Below are 16785 nucleotides of genomic sequence, written 5' to 3'. Positions count from 1 at the left end.
ACTTGGCCGAGTTCTTTCTTTCCTCAATGGCCTCAGGCGGAGACGAGGGCAGATGGGGGTGTTTTACAGACCATAGATGTTAGCCGCCGCCGCCAGGCCCAAGGGCCCCCTTTCCAATCGGTTTTAGGGGGAGCACTGCTGGGAGGGGCAGGGGCTCATTCTTGTTGTCCTCGTCACTCTCTGCAGAGCCTCTGGTCCCCCTGCCTCCCATTCCCTGCCGCCACACCCCAGACTTTGTCATCACCCAAGGTAAAGGACCCTGGCATCCACTTTCTGCCCACGGCTTCATGGCCGCCTGGCCTCTCAGCTCCCACTGCTTCCCTGCTCTCCCGCCTCCACCTTGCCCCTGGACCTCGGGCCCTGTCCTCTCTCTCACTCCTTCCATAGCTCCCACTTCTAGGTATTGCCAGCACGACTCCACCAGTCTGCTTTACCCATGTCTGCACCTGGCTGTGGTCTGGAGAAAGTTCCACTGCCTCACAGGCTGAAGCTCTACAAATTGATGCCCTCCATGCCCCCAGCTCTCCACTTTCCTGGCAATGCTTCTGGGGTGGATATCTGTCATCCGTTCACTCGTCCATCCATCCACTCACATTTATTGGGCACCAACTAAGTGCCCGACACAATCCCCTGCATGAGAGGTACACAGTGAGCCATCACCCGAGGGGACAGACAATTAAACTACAGAAAACCAGAAGGGAAGTAGTTGAAGGATGGCTTCTTATCTGAGAGCAGAGGGCAGGAAGGACACCTCCTGGGGCAAGCAGGAGGAAGGACATGTCAACCAGAAGGAACAGAATGGGCAAAGTTGGGGGGCGAGGGGGCCCGGCTAGAGATATAATTGACCTACAACATTGCGTACATTTAAGGTGTACAACCCATTGACTGGGTACATTTCTATTGCAATATGATTGCTATCGTGGCATTAGCTGATTCTTCTAAATTGTCACATCGTTATCACTTCTTCTAGTGGTGGGAACGATTGAGATCTGGTCTCTTAGCAAGTTTCACGTTTATAGTACAGTTTCGTGGTCTATACTCCCTGTACCATGTATTAGACCCCAGGACTTCCTTATCTTCTAGTTACAGGCATGTACCCCTAAACGAAGTTTCCCCTCCCTACCCCCAGCCCCTGGTAACCACCACGCCATTCTGCTTTTTCAAGTTTGGGTTGTTTTTTTTTTTTAGATTCCACATATAAGGGATATCCTACAGTATTTGTCTTTCTCTGTCTGACTTATCTCACTCAGCATAACGTCCTCAGGGTCCATCGGCGTTGTCACAAACGGCAAGATTTCTTTTTTCCCCATAGCTCAGTGGTGTTCTGTTGTATATATGTCCCCCAACTTCTTTACACACTCATCCATTAACAGACACTTAGGTTGTTTCCATATCTTGGCTATTGTCAATAATGCTGTGATAGACGTGGGAGTGCACACCTCTTTTTGATATCCTGTTTTCATTTCCTTTGAGTGTATACCCAGAAGTGGAGTTGCTGGATCATATGGTAGTTCTATTTTTAATTTTTTGAGGAACCTCCATCCTGTTCTCCTTAGTGGCTGGACCTGTTTACAATCCCACCAATAGAGCATGAGGGCTCCCTCTTCTTTACGTCCTTGTCAACACTTAGCTCTTGTCTTCTTGATGACGGCCATCCTAACAGGCATGGGGTGATATCTCCTTGTGGTTTTGACCTGCATTGCCCTGATGATGAGTGATGTTGAGTGCCTTTTCATGTACCTGTTGGCCATTGGGATGTCTTCTCTGGGAAAAAATGTCTACAGTAGGCCCTCCTTATCTGTGGCTTTGCTTTTTGTAGTTTCAGTTACCTGAGGTCAATTGCAGTCAGAAAATATTTAATGGAAAATTCCAGAAGTAGACCATTCACAAGTTTTAAGTTATGGGTCATGCTGAGGAGCAGGGATGGAATCTTGCGGTGTCCGCTCTGTCCTGCCTGGAAGGTGACTCATCTTTTGTTCAGCATGGCCACGCTGCATCCACTAACTGCCTGTTTGTTGCTCAGTAGCCATTATCAGCTGACTGTCAGTGTATTGCAGTGCTTATGTTCAAGTCACTCTTATTTCACTTAATGACGGCCCCAAAGCGCAAGAGCAGTGATGCTGGCAATCCAGATACGCCAAAGAGAAGCCGTGAAGTACTTCCTTTAAGAGAAAAAGTAAAAGTTCTCGACTTAAAAAGGAAAGAAAGGAAATCTTATGCTGAGGTTGCTAAGACCTACAGTAACTTTTATTACAGTATATTGTTACAATTGTTCTATTTCATTATGAGTCATGTTGTTCATCTCTCACTGTGCCTAATCTATAAACTAAACCTTGTCATGGGTGTGTACGTATAGGAAAAAACACAGTATATGTGGGGTTTGGTGCTATCCGTGGTTTCAGGCATCCACTGGGCGTCTTGGCACGTATCCCCTGCAGGTAAGGAGGGACCACCGTATGTAGTCCCTCTGCCCATTTTTCATTTGGATTGTCTGTGTTTTTGTTATTCAGTTGTATGATTTTTAAATAAATTTTGGATATTGACTCCTTATCCGATACATGGTTTGCAAACACTCTCTCCCATTCTCTCCTCTGGGTTGTCTTTTTGTCTCTTTCGCAGTACAGAAGGTTTCAGCTTTGATGTAGGCCCCCTTTGTTGATTTTTTTCTTTTGTTGTTTGTGCTTTTGGTGTCATATCCAAAAAATCATGGCCAAGACCCACGGTGAGGAGCTTCCTCCTTTCTCTTCTGGGAGTTTTATGGTATCAGGTCTCAGGTTTAAGTCTTTGATCCATTTCCAGTTAGTTTTTGTGAGCTGAGTAAGACCAGAGGTCCACTTTCATTTTCGGCCTGTGGTTAGCCTGTTTCCCCAACACCATTTGTTGAAGAGACTACCCTGGGAACTGGCTATTTTTAAAAGCTTCCCAGGCGTTTCTAACCAGGACGACAGCCAGTGCCACCGGGCGCGGGCTCGGGCAAGGCAGAAACTTGGAGGGCTCGAAACCGAGCACGAAGAGGTTAAGAAACCTTCCCTAGATAAGGGGTCAGCCCAGTGGGCAGCGGTTAAGTTTGATAATGACAGTAAACCTCTTTCCTCGCCACAAGCCTGGCGCTTCAGCTTTTTCTTTATTGGCCCTACTACGCGGCGGGTCAATGAACTTACGTTCGGGGTCGGTAGCAGGCTCCAGCCGCAGCCGTGGACCCAGTGCCCAGGCGGGCAGGTGCAGGAGGCTCTGACCCTGCTGCGGGGTGGTGGTGGGGTCGCCCCCCTGTCGTCCAGAGGCCCCCAAAATCTCGGCCTCCCGCGGGTGCTGCTGGAGCTGCCACGTGCAGATGCCAAAACGGAAGCTGGAGGGTGCACGGGAGGCAGGCGCGGGCAGCCGCGTCCTGCGGGGGGAGCCTCGGTGGCGCTGCCGTCGGGGCTCTTTGCTGGCCCCGCAGACACACCAAGTGGGGCCCGGAGGTGGGGCTCGGGATGACAGCAGCGGTAACACTGCGGGGAGCTGGTGACGGGCCTGGCACTTGCCTAAGACTTCGCATTAACCCAGTAACGTTGCAACAGCCCTAGGAAGCAGTGCTGAGTATCCGGGTTTACAGGGGAGGAAACTGAGGCACAGAGAAGTGGAGTTCATCCCCAAAGTCACAAAGCCAGGCTGAGCGGGGATTGGAACTCGCATCTCGCATCCCCGAGGCCGAGTCCTGGCCGCTCACGGACACACGGGAGCTCCCCTACGCACACCCACACCTACCCCAGCGCCGGGGCTGTCCCTCCCGGAGGAGGCGGTCCGGGGCGGGGCGGGGGCAGGTCCGACCCGGAGGAAGTGCCGCCCCGCTGCAGGGACGCCCGGGCCGCGCCAGTGCTCCGGCGGGTCGGGCCATGGAGGCGGAGCCGCCGCTCTACCCGGTGGCGGGCGGCGCGGGGGCGCAGGGCGATGAGGACCGGCTCGGGGTCCCCGATGGGCCCGCGGCCCCGGTGAGCGGGGACGGAGACGGAGCGGGGGCGTGGGCCCCGGGCGGGCCGGGCTCTCGGGGCGGGCCGGGCTCTCGGGGCGGGCCGGGGTGGGTGCGGGGCCCGGGACGCCGGGCCGGGTCCGAGCGCCGTGCATGCCCCGCAGCTGGACGAGCTGGTGGGCGCCTACCCCAACTACAACGAGGAGGAGGAGGAGCGGCGCTACTACCGCCGCAAGCGCCTGGGCGTCCTCACCAACGTGCTGGCCGCCAGCACGGGCGGCACGCTCACCTACGGCGTCTACCTGGGTACGGGCGCGCGCGCGGAGGGGAGTGCGGGGAGGAGGTGAGGGGGAAGGAGAGAGGAGGGAGGAGGAGGAGGAGTAGGGGGAGGAGGGGAAGGAGGAGGAGTAGGGGGAGGAGGGGGGGAGGAGGGGGCAGGGGTCTGTCTGCACCCCCGGCCCGGCGCGGGAGCACGGCCCGCCTGGCCCTGGCGCTTGCGCCCGAGGCTGCCTTACCCCGCCCGCCTCCCCTCCCAGACATGGTCAGGGAAAGAGAAACCTCCGGGGCCGTCGGCCTCGCTTCCTCTTTCACTTCCCAGTCTGCTGCCCTCGCAGCTGCAGCTGCGCCCCGCCCCCCCCCCCCCCACGCAGGGGGTCAAACTGGCAGAGTCCCCATGTCCCCGCCAGAGTCTTCGTGCGTGTGTGGACAGGGCGCCCTAGGCGGGTCTGCTGCCCTGAGAATCCGGAGCGCTGGGGTCCAAGAGCCCGGCGGAGCCAGACAGTGGGGGGTCTGGACTCCAGTCGCCGACGCTGCCACCGTTGGCAGGGCGCTTGGCCCAGCCCAGGCTTCCCTCTCTGTCCTTGTGAGCGTTGGAATCGGGGATCCCTTTGGTGACTGGAGCTCCCTTTGAGGCTTGCCCTCCAGCCTCTGCTCATTCCCCCCGACCCCCCAGCCAGGCCGCCCCCTCCATGCCTGCCCCTTGTCCCCAGGCCTCCTGCAGATGCAGCTGATTCTGCACTATGATGAGACCTACCGCGAGGTGAAGTACGGAAACATGGGGCTGCCTGACATCGACAGCAAGATGCTGATAGGCATCAACGTGACCCCTATCGCGGCCCTACTCTACACACCTGTGCTCATCAGGTGCGACGCTGCCGTCCCCATAAGGGCTGGGCTGTCTGCCTGATCTTGAAGGGGTACAAAAGCTGTTAGACCATGGGGCCTTTAGCTGCCCCCGTGTTCCTGGGAGACAGGGAGGTAGGGAGAGGCCCTGCCCCGGGGGGCGGGGGTGGAGGGAGGCGGGGTGCCAGGTAGAGGGTGAAACCTGGGTTTGGGGAAGGAATCAAGAGCTTTGCCCCAGAGCACATGGGGTTTCAAGTAACATGAATTCACTCAGGCTCCTTCCCTCAGCTTGCCCGTGCCCCATGTGGCATTACCCTCATGCCCTCCTTGGTGGCCTGGAGCCACAGTACCCTGCTGGGGTCAGGGCTGTGATGTTTCTGGAGAGAATCTGATCAGCCAGCAAGGCCCAGGTGCCCGCTCCTGCTCAGTCAGCTGTGGCTGCTGCTGAGGGACATTTCTCACTGAAAAAGCCATGGCTGGGCAGGTGCCCCAGGGGGTCCACTCTGGACCTGAGCCTTGGAGGCATCTGGTCCAGCCTCCCACACGAGACAAAAATTCCCTCCACAAGCACCCTCCCACCAGGCCACAGGTCTGTGCTCAGATGGGACCCTGAGATCAGTGGACAAATTGGATGGGTTTCAGTTCCCCCGTTTTTAAGAAAACCAAAACTCCTTTATTACAACTGCATGAAGAGCATTAGAATCATAATTGAAATCAGAAAAAAGGAAAGCGCCCCCAAGCCTTCCAGTAAATTGGCTAGCATCATTCTCCGACCGATAGGCATGGATGACATTTACGTCCCTGTCACCACTGTGTGCACACACATGCGCATAATGGTCTCTTTTGCTTTCTTTTCACTGCACACATCTTGGCCCACTCCGGTCTTCACAGTGAGAATTTTGTGATGGGAGCATCTTCTGCAGAGATGGGGACGTCCAACTGTGTCTCAGAGTTGGACATGGTGGCCCCCTCTCCTTTTTTGCGTGTTTACTTTGTGCTTATAGCTGTCTCCTTCTTAGGAAAAAAAATATTTCCTAGGATATTCTCAGCACTGCCCTTACTAGGTCAGAGGCATATAAAGGCTTTATGGCTCTTGCAACCTATCATTGTTAATAACAACAGCTAACTCTTATTGTCTTTCCTGTGTGCTGGGCACTTTGTTACCTGGTTCCTTACACCCCACTGCAGGGGCTCTAATCTTAGACACGGAGAAACCAGGAGCTTAAACAGCTGGCCAAGGCCCACAGGCAGCACCAGGCCGACTGAAGGTTTGAACTCAGGCGGAGTGACTCCAAACTGCCATGCTAAACCCCTCCTCAAACTACCAGGCTGGTTTTCCAAAATGCTCTGTCAATCTGCATGTCCACGAGCTGTGGGTTTTTTATTTTTGCTGAGGAAGATTCATCCTGAGCTAACATCTGTTGCCAATCTTCCTCTTTTTGCTTGAGGAAGATTGTTGCTGAGCTAACATCTGTGTCAGCCTTCCTCTATTTTGTATGTGGGACACCGTCTCAGCATGGCTTGATGAGCAGCGTGTAGGTCTGTGCCCGGATCCAAACCTGTGAACCCCAGGTGGCCCAAGCAGAGTGCAAAAACGTAACCACTATGCCACTGGGCCAGCCCTTGTGTGTTAGTTTTTAAACCACAGCCTCACCAGCAACGAGTGCTAGTATTTTTCACTTTTTGCTCTTTTATTCCATCAAGACGTACCGTGCATTTTTTTGTGCCTGCTCCCAAATAGAGGAGAGGGGGCTGCCTATCTGGTTATTATGTGGCAAATAAGGAGAAGAAAAGGACCAGGGCCCTGTAAGAGTAGAGAAAGTAATTGTATCAGAAAACCAGGGTCATTTCACTTTGAGTTTCCTAGAAACCAAAAGGAGCTGATCATGGGCACAAATACTCAAAAAAAAAACCCCAGATATCTCAGTAGTGGTTTTTAGCCTAACCAGCCTCTGTGCTCTCAATGGGCCTTGTCCTGTTGCTTATCAACACTCTTTGAACACCGTGTGATATTTTCCCATGGCCAGCAAGGCTGTTGTCCTAGGAGCCAGTGAAGAGGAAACTTCCAGACTGACCACAGTGAGCTGCAAGAGCAACTTGCAGGGAGGAGGGGACGCCAGGCTGCCGGCTCTGCCACTGGCCGCCATGGCATTCTCTTTCTCTCTTTGCTCCTGGGTTTCCATGACCCGGCTTGGGTCAGTCCCTTGGGTGTGTGCCTGGGCTCTGCAGTCAAAGCACAGAAGCTCCGGTGGAGAAGGGGGGTTGGTGAGTCAGCCCAGGACATGAATGAGGACTGGGTGGGCCCGTGGACCACTGACTCGTGACACCTGCTCCCCTGCTTTATCTCTTTCCACCCTTGCGGTGGCCACAGGAGGCTCTTGGTGTGGGCTCTGTGCCCACATTACAGCCGTGAAAACTGAGGTGCATGGACACGGTGGCTTGCCTGAGACCACCAGCAAGTCCGTATCTGTGGGACCTAGATTTGTGGCTGCTCTGGTTTCCGGCCGCGGCAGTCCAGGTAGGCCCATGGTACGAGCGGCCCTCTCACTGCCCACAGGTTCTTTGGCACCAAGTGGATGATGTTCCTGGCTGTGGGCATCTACGCCCTCTTTGTCTCCACCAACTACTGGGAGCGCTACTACACGCTCGTGCCCTCCGCTGTGGCCCTGGGCATGGCCATCGTGCCTCTTTGGGCCTCCATGGGCAACTACATCACCAGGTGAGCCTGGTGGCAGCAGGGCGGGAGGCTGGAGGCCCGGCAGAGCCTCCCCTGCATTGCCAACCTTGGCTGGGGGACCTTGGGCCAGCCCCTCCCCCCTCTGGGCCTCAGTTTCCCCATCTGTGAGACACCGGCTGGTCAGCCCCTAGCTCTGGGTGCAGGAAGTGCAGGCGTCTGGCAGAGGTCGGGCTGGGAAGAGCCTTCTCCTTTATGGTCCAGGATGGCCCAGAAGTACTACGAGTACTCCCACTATAAGGAGCGGGATGAGCAGGGTCCTCAGCAGCGGCCGCCAAGGGGCTCTCATGCGCCCTATCTCCTGGTCTTCCAAGCCATCTTCTATAGCTTCTTCCACGTGAGTGCCACATATGGGGCCACTCGGGGCGGGGGGGTTCCAGGCCCAGAACCCACACATTGGAGCCCATCCCACAGTCTTTTCAGCCCTCTAGTCCCACTGCCCTTTCTTGAGCCAACCCCTACTTGCTTACCTCTGGCAATTGAGACCTCGTCCCACCCCTGTCCACAGTGCTGACCGGGAGGAGGTCCTCTTGTAGTGGGCACTCCCCCACTACTACCGGGCTGCCCCCAGAGGTGAGAGGGCTCCTGTCCCCGCGAGGCTGTGCCCAGACCCCTCCCAGGTCACGCCTGGGCCCCCTGCCTGGTTCCGTGCCCTGAGCCTGGCCCATGCTGCCCTCCTGCCCACAGCTGAGCTTTGCCTGCGCCCAGCTGCCCATGATCTACTTCCTGAACCACTACCTGTATGACCTGAACCACACGCTGTTCAACGTGCACAGCTGCGGTTAGTTCTCACGGGGGTGGGGTCCCCAAGCCCTGCTCACATCGCCCACGGAGTCTCCCAGCAGACACTGAGCCCAGAGAGGATGCCCTCATTCACAGCGTTCAGGGCTGAGACCCAGGTGTCTACGGCTCTGCTGGGCAAGGCACAGGGCCCTGTAGGAGTATGTGGTTAGGCCATCTGACCCAGCTGGGGTTGCGGGGCAGGGTGCCTTAGGGAAGGCTGCCTGGGGGTGGTGCCACCTGGGCTGAGGCTGCCTGTGGAATCTCAGGGCCAAGGACACCCTCAGAGTTCAAATCAGTGCAGGTGAGTGTATGGAGGTAGGAAGTGGACTGGCGCCGCCACGCCCCCCAGGGCCATAGCGCAGGAAGTGGGGGGGAGGAGCCCCAGTGGCCCTCACCTTCAAACTGTTGCCCAAAGGAACCCTGCCTTTGCACGCGCGCCCTCGCCCGCCCCCTCTAACCCTCCCCTTCCACCAGCCCGCCCTGCTGCATTTCTTCCTGGCTGAGTTGACGGTGTGTCCTATTCCTTGCCTCACGAGGCCCCTCACCCGCCCCTTCTCAGGTACCAACAGCCAGGGCATCCTCAGCGGCTTCAACAAGACGGTCCTGCGGACGCTACCGCGGAGCCGAAACCTCATTGTGGTGGAAAGCGTGCTCATGGCGATGGCCTTCCTGGCCATGCTGCTGGTGCGGCCGGGGACGGGGTGGGGGCAGCCAGGTTCTGGGGACCGAGGCAGGGAGAAAGGGGCGCGGTTTGGGCGCGTGGCTGGCTGCCTGGAGGCGTGGTCTGAGCCGGGAGCCAGGGCTGAGTCCTGGGGAGGGAGTCTGAGCCTAGGAGCCGGGCTTGAGGCTCGGAGGCGTGGCTGATGCTTGTGGACTGAGACTGGAGTTGGAATCCCAGAGCCAGGGAGAGGGCGACCAGGCCTGGTGCGGGTCGAGCTGGAGACAGGGTCCCAGAGGATTGACTGTGACCTGTGAGGGGGCTGGGAGCCGACAGTGGGGTCTAGAGTCGGGAGGTGTGGCTCCAACCCGGGGTGGGGCGGGTACCGGGAGGCAGAACTGAGGCGTTGGGGGCGTGTCTAGGGCGTGGCTTAGCGCTGGGGGCGGAGCTTGGAGGTCCGTGCTGGGTTTAGGGGCGGGGCTGAGGCTTGGGGGCGGGGCTGAGGCTTGGGGGCGGGGCCTGCGCCTGGCTGCCCGCCCCGTCACTGTGCACCCCGCAGGTGCTGGGCCTGTGTGGCGCCGCGTACCGGCCCACGGAGGAGATCGACCTGCGCAGCGTGGGCTGGGGCAACATCTTCCAGCTGCCCTTCAAGCACGTGCGCGACTTCCGCCTGCGCCACCTCGTGCCGTTCTTTATCTACAGCGGCTTCGAGGTGCTCTTTGCCTGCACTGGGCTCGCCCTTGTAAGTACAGCCTGTGTAGGGCTGCCAGGAAAAATAGAGGACGTCTGGTTAAATTTGGATTTCAGATAAACAACGACTAAGTTTGGAATACATGTATACGTATGTACAAGGGTGTCCCAAATAGTCCCTCCCTCTTCCTTCTTTTGCCCCTCTACCTTGGGCAAGTTACTTTACCTCTCTGAGCCTCAGTTTCCTCATCTGTTGAGTTCGGTGACAATGCTCACTCTCATAGGCATTCTGCAGTTGTGGTGGAATAACGCCCGTAAAGCATTTGGTTCCATGCAGGGTACAACCTTGGTGTCTGGGGACACTGTCCAAGCTTTTTCCCATTGTCCCCGAGGAACCTGCCCGCCAGCCTCAGAGGGAGTTAGCCCCGAGGTGGCCCAGAGAGGGCAGGGTGTGGCCCAAAGTGAGACCACAGGTGGCGAGGGCCAGAGCCTGGACCAGCTGACCTCCAGTGCTCCCTCCTGTCCCACAGGGCTATGGCGTGTGCTCCGTGGGGCTGGAGCGCCTGGCGTACCTCCTCGTAGCCTACAGCCTGGGCGCCTCAGCCTCCTCTGTCCTGGGCCTGCTGGGGCTGTGGCTGCCGCGCTCGGTACCCCTGGTGGCGGGGGCCGGACTGCACCTGCTGCTCACTCTCGGCCTCTTCTTCTGGGCCCCCAAGCCTCGGGTCCTGCAACACACTTGGATTCTCTATGCAGCAGCTGCCCTGTGGGGTGTGGGCAGTGCCCTCAACAAGACCGGGCTCAGCAGTGAGTGGGGCACTGGGACGGCTGGGCAGGGGACCCTGTGGCTGCCTTGGGTGGTTGGGGGCGAGCACAGAAATCCCAGGACAGATATGGGGTCCTGGGGACACACTGGAGGTCTGCCATGGGGTCCTGTGGACATGGTGGAGGTAGGTGGGGATTCCTGTGGATGCTCCAGAGCTGGAAGGAAGGCCCGTGGACACTAGGGACAAATGGGGACAGCTTTGGACACCCTGGGGACAGGGATGGGAGTTGCATGCCTTGGACAGACTGTGGACATCCCAGGGTGGGTGTCCTGTGCACACTGGGGGGTCAGTGTGAGATCTTGTGGCCACATGGAGTGGGTGCGGGACCCTGGCCACCCCTTAGGGATAGTGTGAATAAACACATTGGGGTACCTCATTTTCATACCAGAGGACAGGGCCCACTTTGGCATCATTTTCATGAGTCTGTGCCTTAGGGAGCCTGGGAAACACGGGTGGCCCTGTCCCCACCCCGGGGCGTAGGTGCAGATATGGCCTTTTTTTTTTTTGAGGAAGATTAGCCCTGAGCTAATATCTGCCACCAATCCTCCTCTTTTTGCTGAGGAAGTCTGGCCCTGAGCTAACACCGTGCCCCTCTTCCTCTACTTTATATGTGGGACGCCTACCACAGCATGGGGTGCCAAGCGGTGCCATGTCCACACCCGGGATCCTAACCGGCGAACCCTGGGCCGCCGAAGCAGAACGTGTGAACTTAACTGCTGCGCCACCAGGCAGGCCGAGATATGCCCTTTTTATGGAGAGGAGCTGGGAGCAGGCGTGAAGCCCCAGCACTGGTCTGCAGAGTAGCAGATTCCAGGCCCCAAGTCTGGGCTGCTGGGGTGTGGGGCCCCGTTTGCAGAAAGGAGGAGGTGGGACAGAGTTCAGCTGTGTGATGCTCTGCCCGAAGGTGGGCCTGTGTCAGTGACAACGCAGCTGGTGCACACAGGCACAGCTATTTGGGTCTTCCATCTCGGCATCCATTCTGCTGGGCCGGTGCTGTTAACAGTTTTGAACATCAGCCCTGGGGGTATGGCGTGGTGGATGTCGTGCCTGCTGCGGGCAGGGCAGGGGCTGGCTCAGGTGACCCCTGCACCCACCATCCCAGAGTCAGCCACCTGTGTCTGACGTAGGGGATGGAGCCCCACGTGCTGGACCACATTGTCTTGGCCGTTTTGCTCAGGGCAACAGGCTCCAGGCAGCGTCCAGCCTGGGTACCTCGGGCCCATGATATGACTGGACGGGCCTGGGCCTGGCGTCCCCTTCTGCCCAGCTCTGCTTCCTGCCTTCACCTTGGGGACCTCGTGTGCTCCGTGTCCCCTCATAGCAGCCCTGTGGGGTACGGTCACACTGCAGAGCCTCAGGATGGGGTGTTAATGCTCTGAGTGCTGGCCAGGGTCCGCTCTGCCGGGCGCTGTGTGGACTTTGTCACCAGAAAACCTCACATCACAACATCATACGTGTCATCTCATTTTACACATGGGGAAGTGGCTCTGGGAGTTCACTTATCCTGGGCCAGCCACAGAGGCAACATTTGAATCCACACCTCTGTGCCAACTCTCTCCACCTTACTTATAGTCCCGAGAGTAGAATTTGAGTCTCCTGGCTCCCTGTCCGGTGCTTTCTGCCCACCCCAGGGAGGACTCTTCGGGAAACAGATTCCCCCTCCCCACTTCAGCTTTGATCACAGACAGCTTGGTGCTGTAAGCAGGTTCCCTCCCTTAGCACCAGGCGAGGAGGAGACACAGCCCCGCAGGCGGGAACCCCGCGCCTGGGTTCCGGGAGAGGACAAGACGTGACTGCACATAGAGCTTTCCGCTTTCGAGGCCACACGTGTGCCCCAGAGCGAGGCCCACCTGCATCTTGGCTTGGGGCTCACCTGCTCCTGCTGCTGCTCAGCTCCTGGGGCGGTGTCATACCCAGGGTGTTCGCTGGGTGCGGGGTCAGTGGGGGGGGGGCAGCCAGGACCCGTTTACAGTGGCTCCCTGGCGCTCCAGGGTCCAGGGCTTGGACAGGTGGGTCAGCCACCCTGGGCCCTTGGTGACACCACTCTCCTTCCTGCCCTGCCCCGCCTGCCCACAGCACTCCTGGGAATCCTGTATGAGGACAAAGAGAGACAAGACTTCATCTTCACCATCTACCATTGGTGGCAGGCCGTGGCCATCTTCACTGTGTACCTGGGCTCCAGCCTGCCCATGAAGGTGAGGCCGGGCCGGGTGGAGGAGAGTTTCTGGGGCATCAGGCACCCCCCACACCACGCCCCAGGCCACAGATACTTTCTGAGTGCCCGCCTCACAGCCCCTGAAGGCCACCACACCCCTAAGGCCGGGCCTTGGGCCAAGCCCACTGGGTGGCCCCAAACCCAGCACTCAGTGCCTCACTCCCGCCGGCCTCGGTTTACCTATCTGAAGAGGTTCACAGCTTGCTCTTTCCTTTGGCACATCCCAGCTGCCTTGTGGGTAGCTTGGTAGCCTGTTCACCAGATGTTGGGCTCTGAGCTGGATGCTGAGGGTCTATTTCCCCTTGGTGAGCTCAGGGAGCAGGGTCCTTGTGCTCTGCTGCCCCCCACTGGTGGGTCAGTTGAGCAGGTCCCGACTGACATTTAAAAAATTAAATCGAATAGGACATAGGGAGTATGCATGCGAATATGTGTGTATGTACTGAGTTATGATGTCGAGTTGTTTCTGACTGTGAGCTCCAGTCAAAACGACTGAGAGGCATTATTTATGGTCCCCTCGGGTAAGGGACAGAGTAATCTAAGTCCGGGGGAAGGAGGGCCACGCCTGACGAGGCGCATATCAACATCTCCCATCTGCCCATGAGGCAAAGAGACGATCATTAGAGTTAGGGAAACTGAGGCCCTAAGAAGGAGGGTGACTGGAAGGGGCAGAGCTGGGGTTTGAGCCTTGTGGGCAGGAGGGTGCCCAGGAAGGGGGGTGGCGTGGGCGGCTCCTGGGAGGAGGGAAGGACCGCAGAGAAGACGCTGCGGGGTGGGAGAGTGCCCTGGGTGGGCGGTGGGGGTGCCCGCGAGTCCCCAGCATCCCTCCCTGTGCGCCCAGGCTAAGCTGTCGGTGCTGCTGGTGACGCTGGTGGCGGCCGCGGCCTCGTACCTGTGGATGGAGCAGAAGCTGCGGCGGGGCGTGGTCCCGCGCCAGCCCCGCATCCCGCGGCCCCAGCACAAGGTGCGCGGCTACCGCTACCTGGAGGAGGAGAACTCAGACGAGAGCGACGCGGAGAACGAGCGCGGCGGCGGCCGGGGGGACGGCGTGGAGGAGGAGGCGCCGCCCGCGGGGCCACGGCCCGGCCCCGAGCCGGCCGGCCTCAGCCGCCGGCCGTGCCCCTACGAACAGGCGCTGGGGGGCGACGGGCCGGAGGAGCTGTGAGCGCCCAGCTGCTCCCGGCCTCAGTTTCTCCGTGGCTCGGGTCGGGGACCCCTCCGACTCCTGCGCAATCTTCAGGAGGGACCCTGTGCGCGTCCCCCGACATCTCCCCATGTTAGGGAGGGCCCTCCCGGAGCCCGGGGCCACCAGGAGCTTGGCTTCCGTCCCGCAGCCCCCTCCTAAGCGGGGTGGGGCCTGGAGACCCCTGGGCCAAGCCTAGGGTTCCAGCGACGGCACAGCCGACCTCTCCCCACCCCAGGGGGCGCTCCCTACGACGACGCTTTCCCCGGGCCCCCCGCCCCCCGCACGTGCCGCGGCCGCGAGCAGGGCCGGGGTCCTCCTGCCGCACCCCTCCCCCGAGTCCCGCCCCGGCTTGGCCACAGCCCTGGCCGAACAGGTCGCGCGCTTTGCACATCCGATCCCTATGGTCTGCTACGAAGCGCGACTTTTTATGGAAAATGAGCAATAAAGAGATTTTGTATTTTCCTGCCTGGGAAGTCTCAGCCGTGCCGGGGTGGAGGGTGCCCAGGGTGTAGGCCAGCGGACCTGGCCGCTGGGGCACTCACCGGGGGCCTTGACCCTCCCTCGGGGTAAGGGCCCCTAAGCCCCGCCCACCTGGCTGTCCGCCTTCCTGGAAGCCCCGCCCCTCTCCACGCCCGCCTGGTTTGCCAGTTCCACCGCGCCCGTCCAGGAGAAAGAAGCGCCTGGAGTGGCCTGCAGGGACCTCAGCGAGAGTGTGAGGGGGCCGCCAGTCCCTCGTGGGTCTAGAGGACACGACAGACTCCAAAGGCCCAGGTCCTGCTCCCCCTCCTGTAGTCTAAGAATCCCCAACCGTCTTGCCCCCCCATCCTTTCTCTTTCTTTTGGGGTGTTTCTGCTCCCAGCTCCCTAAGGGGAGCTGGGTCCCCTTTGGGGGCCAAGTCCACTTCTGAGCCATATCAAGGTCACCCTGTGCTCAGGATGGGTCAAGAGAACGGTTGTCCGAACCCAGGTAAACTTGGCCCCGGCCCTCTCTCAGTTGCATCCTCAGCCTCAATGCCCATGAGAGAGGCAGACCTCCGGCAGCCTGAGGGTACCGAGGGGACTGAGACCCCACTGTGAAGAGCTTTGAACTCCTGGATAAGGACAGGCAAAGGGGGCCACAGGAGGGTCATAGACTCCCCCAACGGGATGCCAACAGATTCTCTGCTGGAGCCCCAGCATTCCTTACTCTCCACCCCCTCCATACCCACCTGAAGGCCAGACCCTCGTCCACACCCCCTGCAGTATCATAAATGTTGCTCCCTTCTCTCCTCTCCACCCGTCGGCTGCCCTCACTTGAGTTTCTTTCTAGCAGCCTCTAGGGGGCCCTGGAGCCTGGCTCTGTGACCTCAGGCAAGGGCTCCACCCATCTGAGCCACAGGCTCCTTCTCCATAAGGTGTCTTTCTGTACAAGAGGAAGCATGTATGAAACTCCGTAGCAGGGCGCCTCTGAGGTCCCCAAGCTCTGTAGGAAACGCACAAGGGTACAGAGGGTAGCTTAAATTTTCTAAACTTTGGAGGGAAACAGCGACGCTGTACAACTGTCCACCTGAGCAGACTAACAGGTCCCGGTGGTTCACACTTTCAACGGTTGATCACACTACATTCCTTTCACATGTATCTTTGAGAAGCTGGGTTTTCTTTGATTTGGGGGATAAAGAATGAAAACCACCATGGACCAGGAAACAAGGCTGGAGGTGTCCAGTCTGAGTCCAAGGTTAGAGAAGCTGGCCAGTACTCACAGCCGATTAGTAAGTAGTGGTGGTTATGAAAGAATGAAATAAAAGTACTGTTTTTTCTTTCTCTTGACTTGTATTCTATTTTCTAAATGACCACTAAGTTATTAGAACCTAAATACTTATGAAGTTATTGGGACCTAAAACAATTCATAAATAGAACTGTTGGATATTTCTTTCAGCCTAGGAGTGCCATGAATTACCAAGACACTGAGGGTGCCAGGAAGCGAGAAAGTTCGGGCACCTCTGTGTTAGCACAGGGCTGGCACAGAGAAAGCTGTCTGTGAACGTCAGCTATTAACGTCATGTACCTACTGGGAGCCCCTTACTGGATCCCGTGGCCCCCTCTTGCCCAGAAAACCAACTGTGGCCTTTCTGGACCCAGTTCTAGAGAAGGTGATTAAATGCATGGTCTGTGATGCCTGAGAGGGGAGCCCCCCCACCCCACCCCGGGTCTGCTGCAACCAACACAAGCTGGTTACCAAGTTGTCTTTGGCAGCTTTGGGGGTCCAGCAGTCATGCAGGGCAGTGAGGGCTACAGCTGTAATGAGGGCCACAGCTCGCCTCCCCCAGGCGGCCTGTACTCTCGGGCAGGTGACGGTCCCACGCTGCCTACGTCGTGCAGACTGTCAACAGCAAGCCGACCCAGAACAGATCAAGTGGTGGGGCCCGTGGGCTGGGTGAAGCGCCAGCGCTCTGTCCTTCCAGTTCCCCAGCAGCATCTGGCGTGGAGGGGAAAGTTCTCTGGCGGCAGATGTGGTGACATCCTCGTGGCAGAATCTCAGCTAAGCTCCAGTCACAGTGGGGCAACCAGACACGCAGACACTCAGCCCCTGAAGGCCGGGCAGGGTGCCACCTGGAAGAGCGTGGGCCATGGGCGTGCCAGGCAAGCGGG

At 58.4% G+C, this 16785-nt stretch overlaps 1 protein-coding gene across 3 annotated transcripts; it reads left to right on the top strand.

The window, feature by feature from the left end:
* Positions 1-3800: 3800 nt before the first annotated feature.
* On the top strand, positions 3801-14620 carry UNC93B1 (unc-93 homolog B1, TLR signaling regulator). 3 transcript variants are annotated; one of them, XR_011524210.1, is made up of 12 exons: positions 3811-3971; positions 4114-4255; positions 4939-5092; positions 7629-7790; positions 8010-8142; positions 8493-8586; positions 9148-9272; positions 9806-9988; positions 10467-10740; positions 11389-11488; positions 12837-12955; positions 13814-13952. XR_011524210.1 is itself a non-coding variant. In XM_070565637.1 (11 exons), exons 1-11 carry the CDS (start codon positions 3876-3878, stop codon positions 14135-14137), a joined length of 1806 nt encoding a protein of 601 aa, XP_070421738.1. In that variant the 5' UTR covers positions 3801-3875; the 3' UTR covers positions 14138-14620. The 3 variants fall into 3 exon arrangements, 2 of the variants coding, with proteins under 2 accessions (XP_070421738.1, XP_070421739.1); XM_070565637.1 differs by lacking the exon at positions 11389-11488 and having other exon boundaries at positions 3801-3971; positions 13814-14620; XM_070565638.1 differs by lacking the exons at positions 4114-4255; positions 11389-11488 and having other exon boundaries at positions 3836-3971; positions 13814-14620.
* The last annotated feature ends 2165 nt before the right edge of the window (positions 14621-16785 follow it).

Source organism: Equus przewalskii, chromosome 11, assembly GCF_037783145.1.
Source record: "Equus przewalskii isolate Varuska chromosome 11, EquPr2, whole genome shotgun sequence".
Taxonomy (NCBI): domain Eukaryota; kingdom Metazoa; phylum Chordata; class Mammalia; order Perissodactyla; family Equidae; genus Equus; species Equus przewalskii.
The sequence above is the reverse complement of the archived record's forward strand: the minus strand, read 5'-3'. Positions and strand labels throughout refer to the sequence as shown.

What these genes read in the sequence shown, in the direction of transcription:
- UNC93B1 (XM_070565637.1), top strand. Translation starts at nt 3,876, where the DNA reads ATGGAGGCGGAGCCGCCGCTCTACCCGGTGGCGGGCGGCGCGGGGGCG. An exon ending in ATGGGCAACTACATCACCAG is followed by an intron (nt 7,791 to 8,009) that starts GTGAGCCTGGTG and finishes TTTATGGTCCAG; the next exon opens with GATGGCCCAGAAGTACTACG. An exon ending in GCTCCAGCCTGCCCATGAAG is followed by an intron (nt 12,956 to 13,813) that starts GTGAGGCCGGGC and finishes CTGTGCGCCCAG; the next exon opens with GCTAAGCTGTCGGTGCTGCT.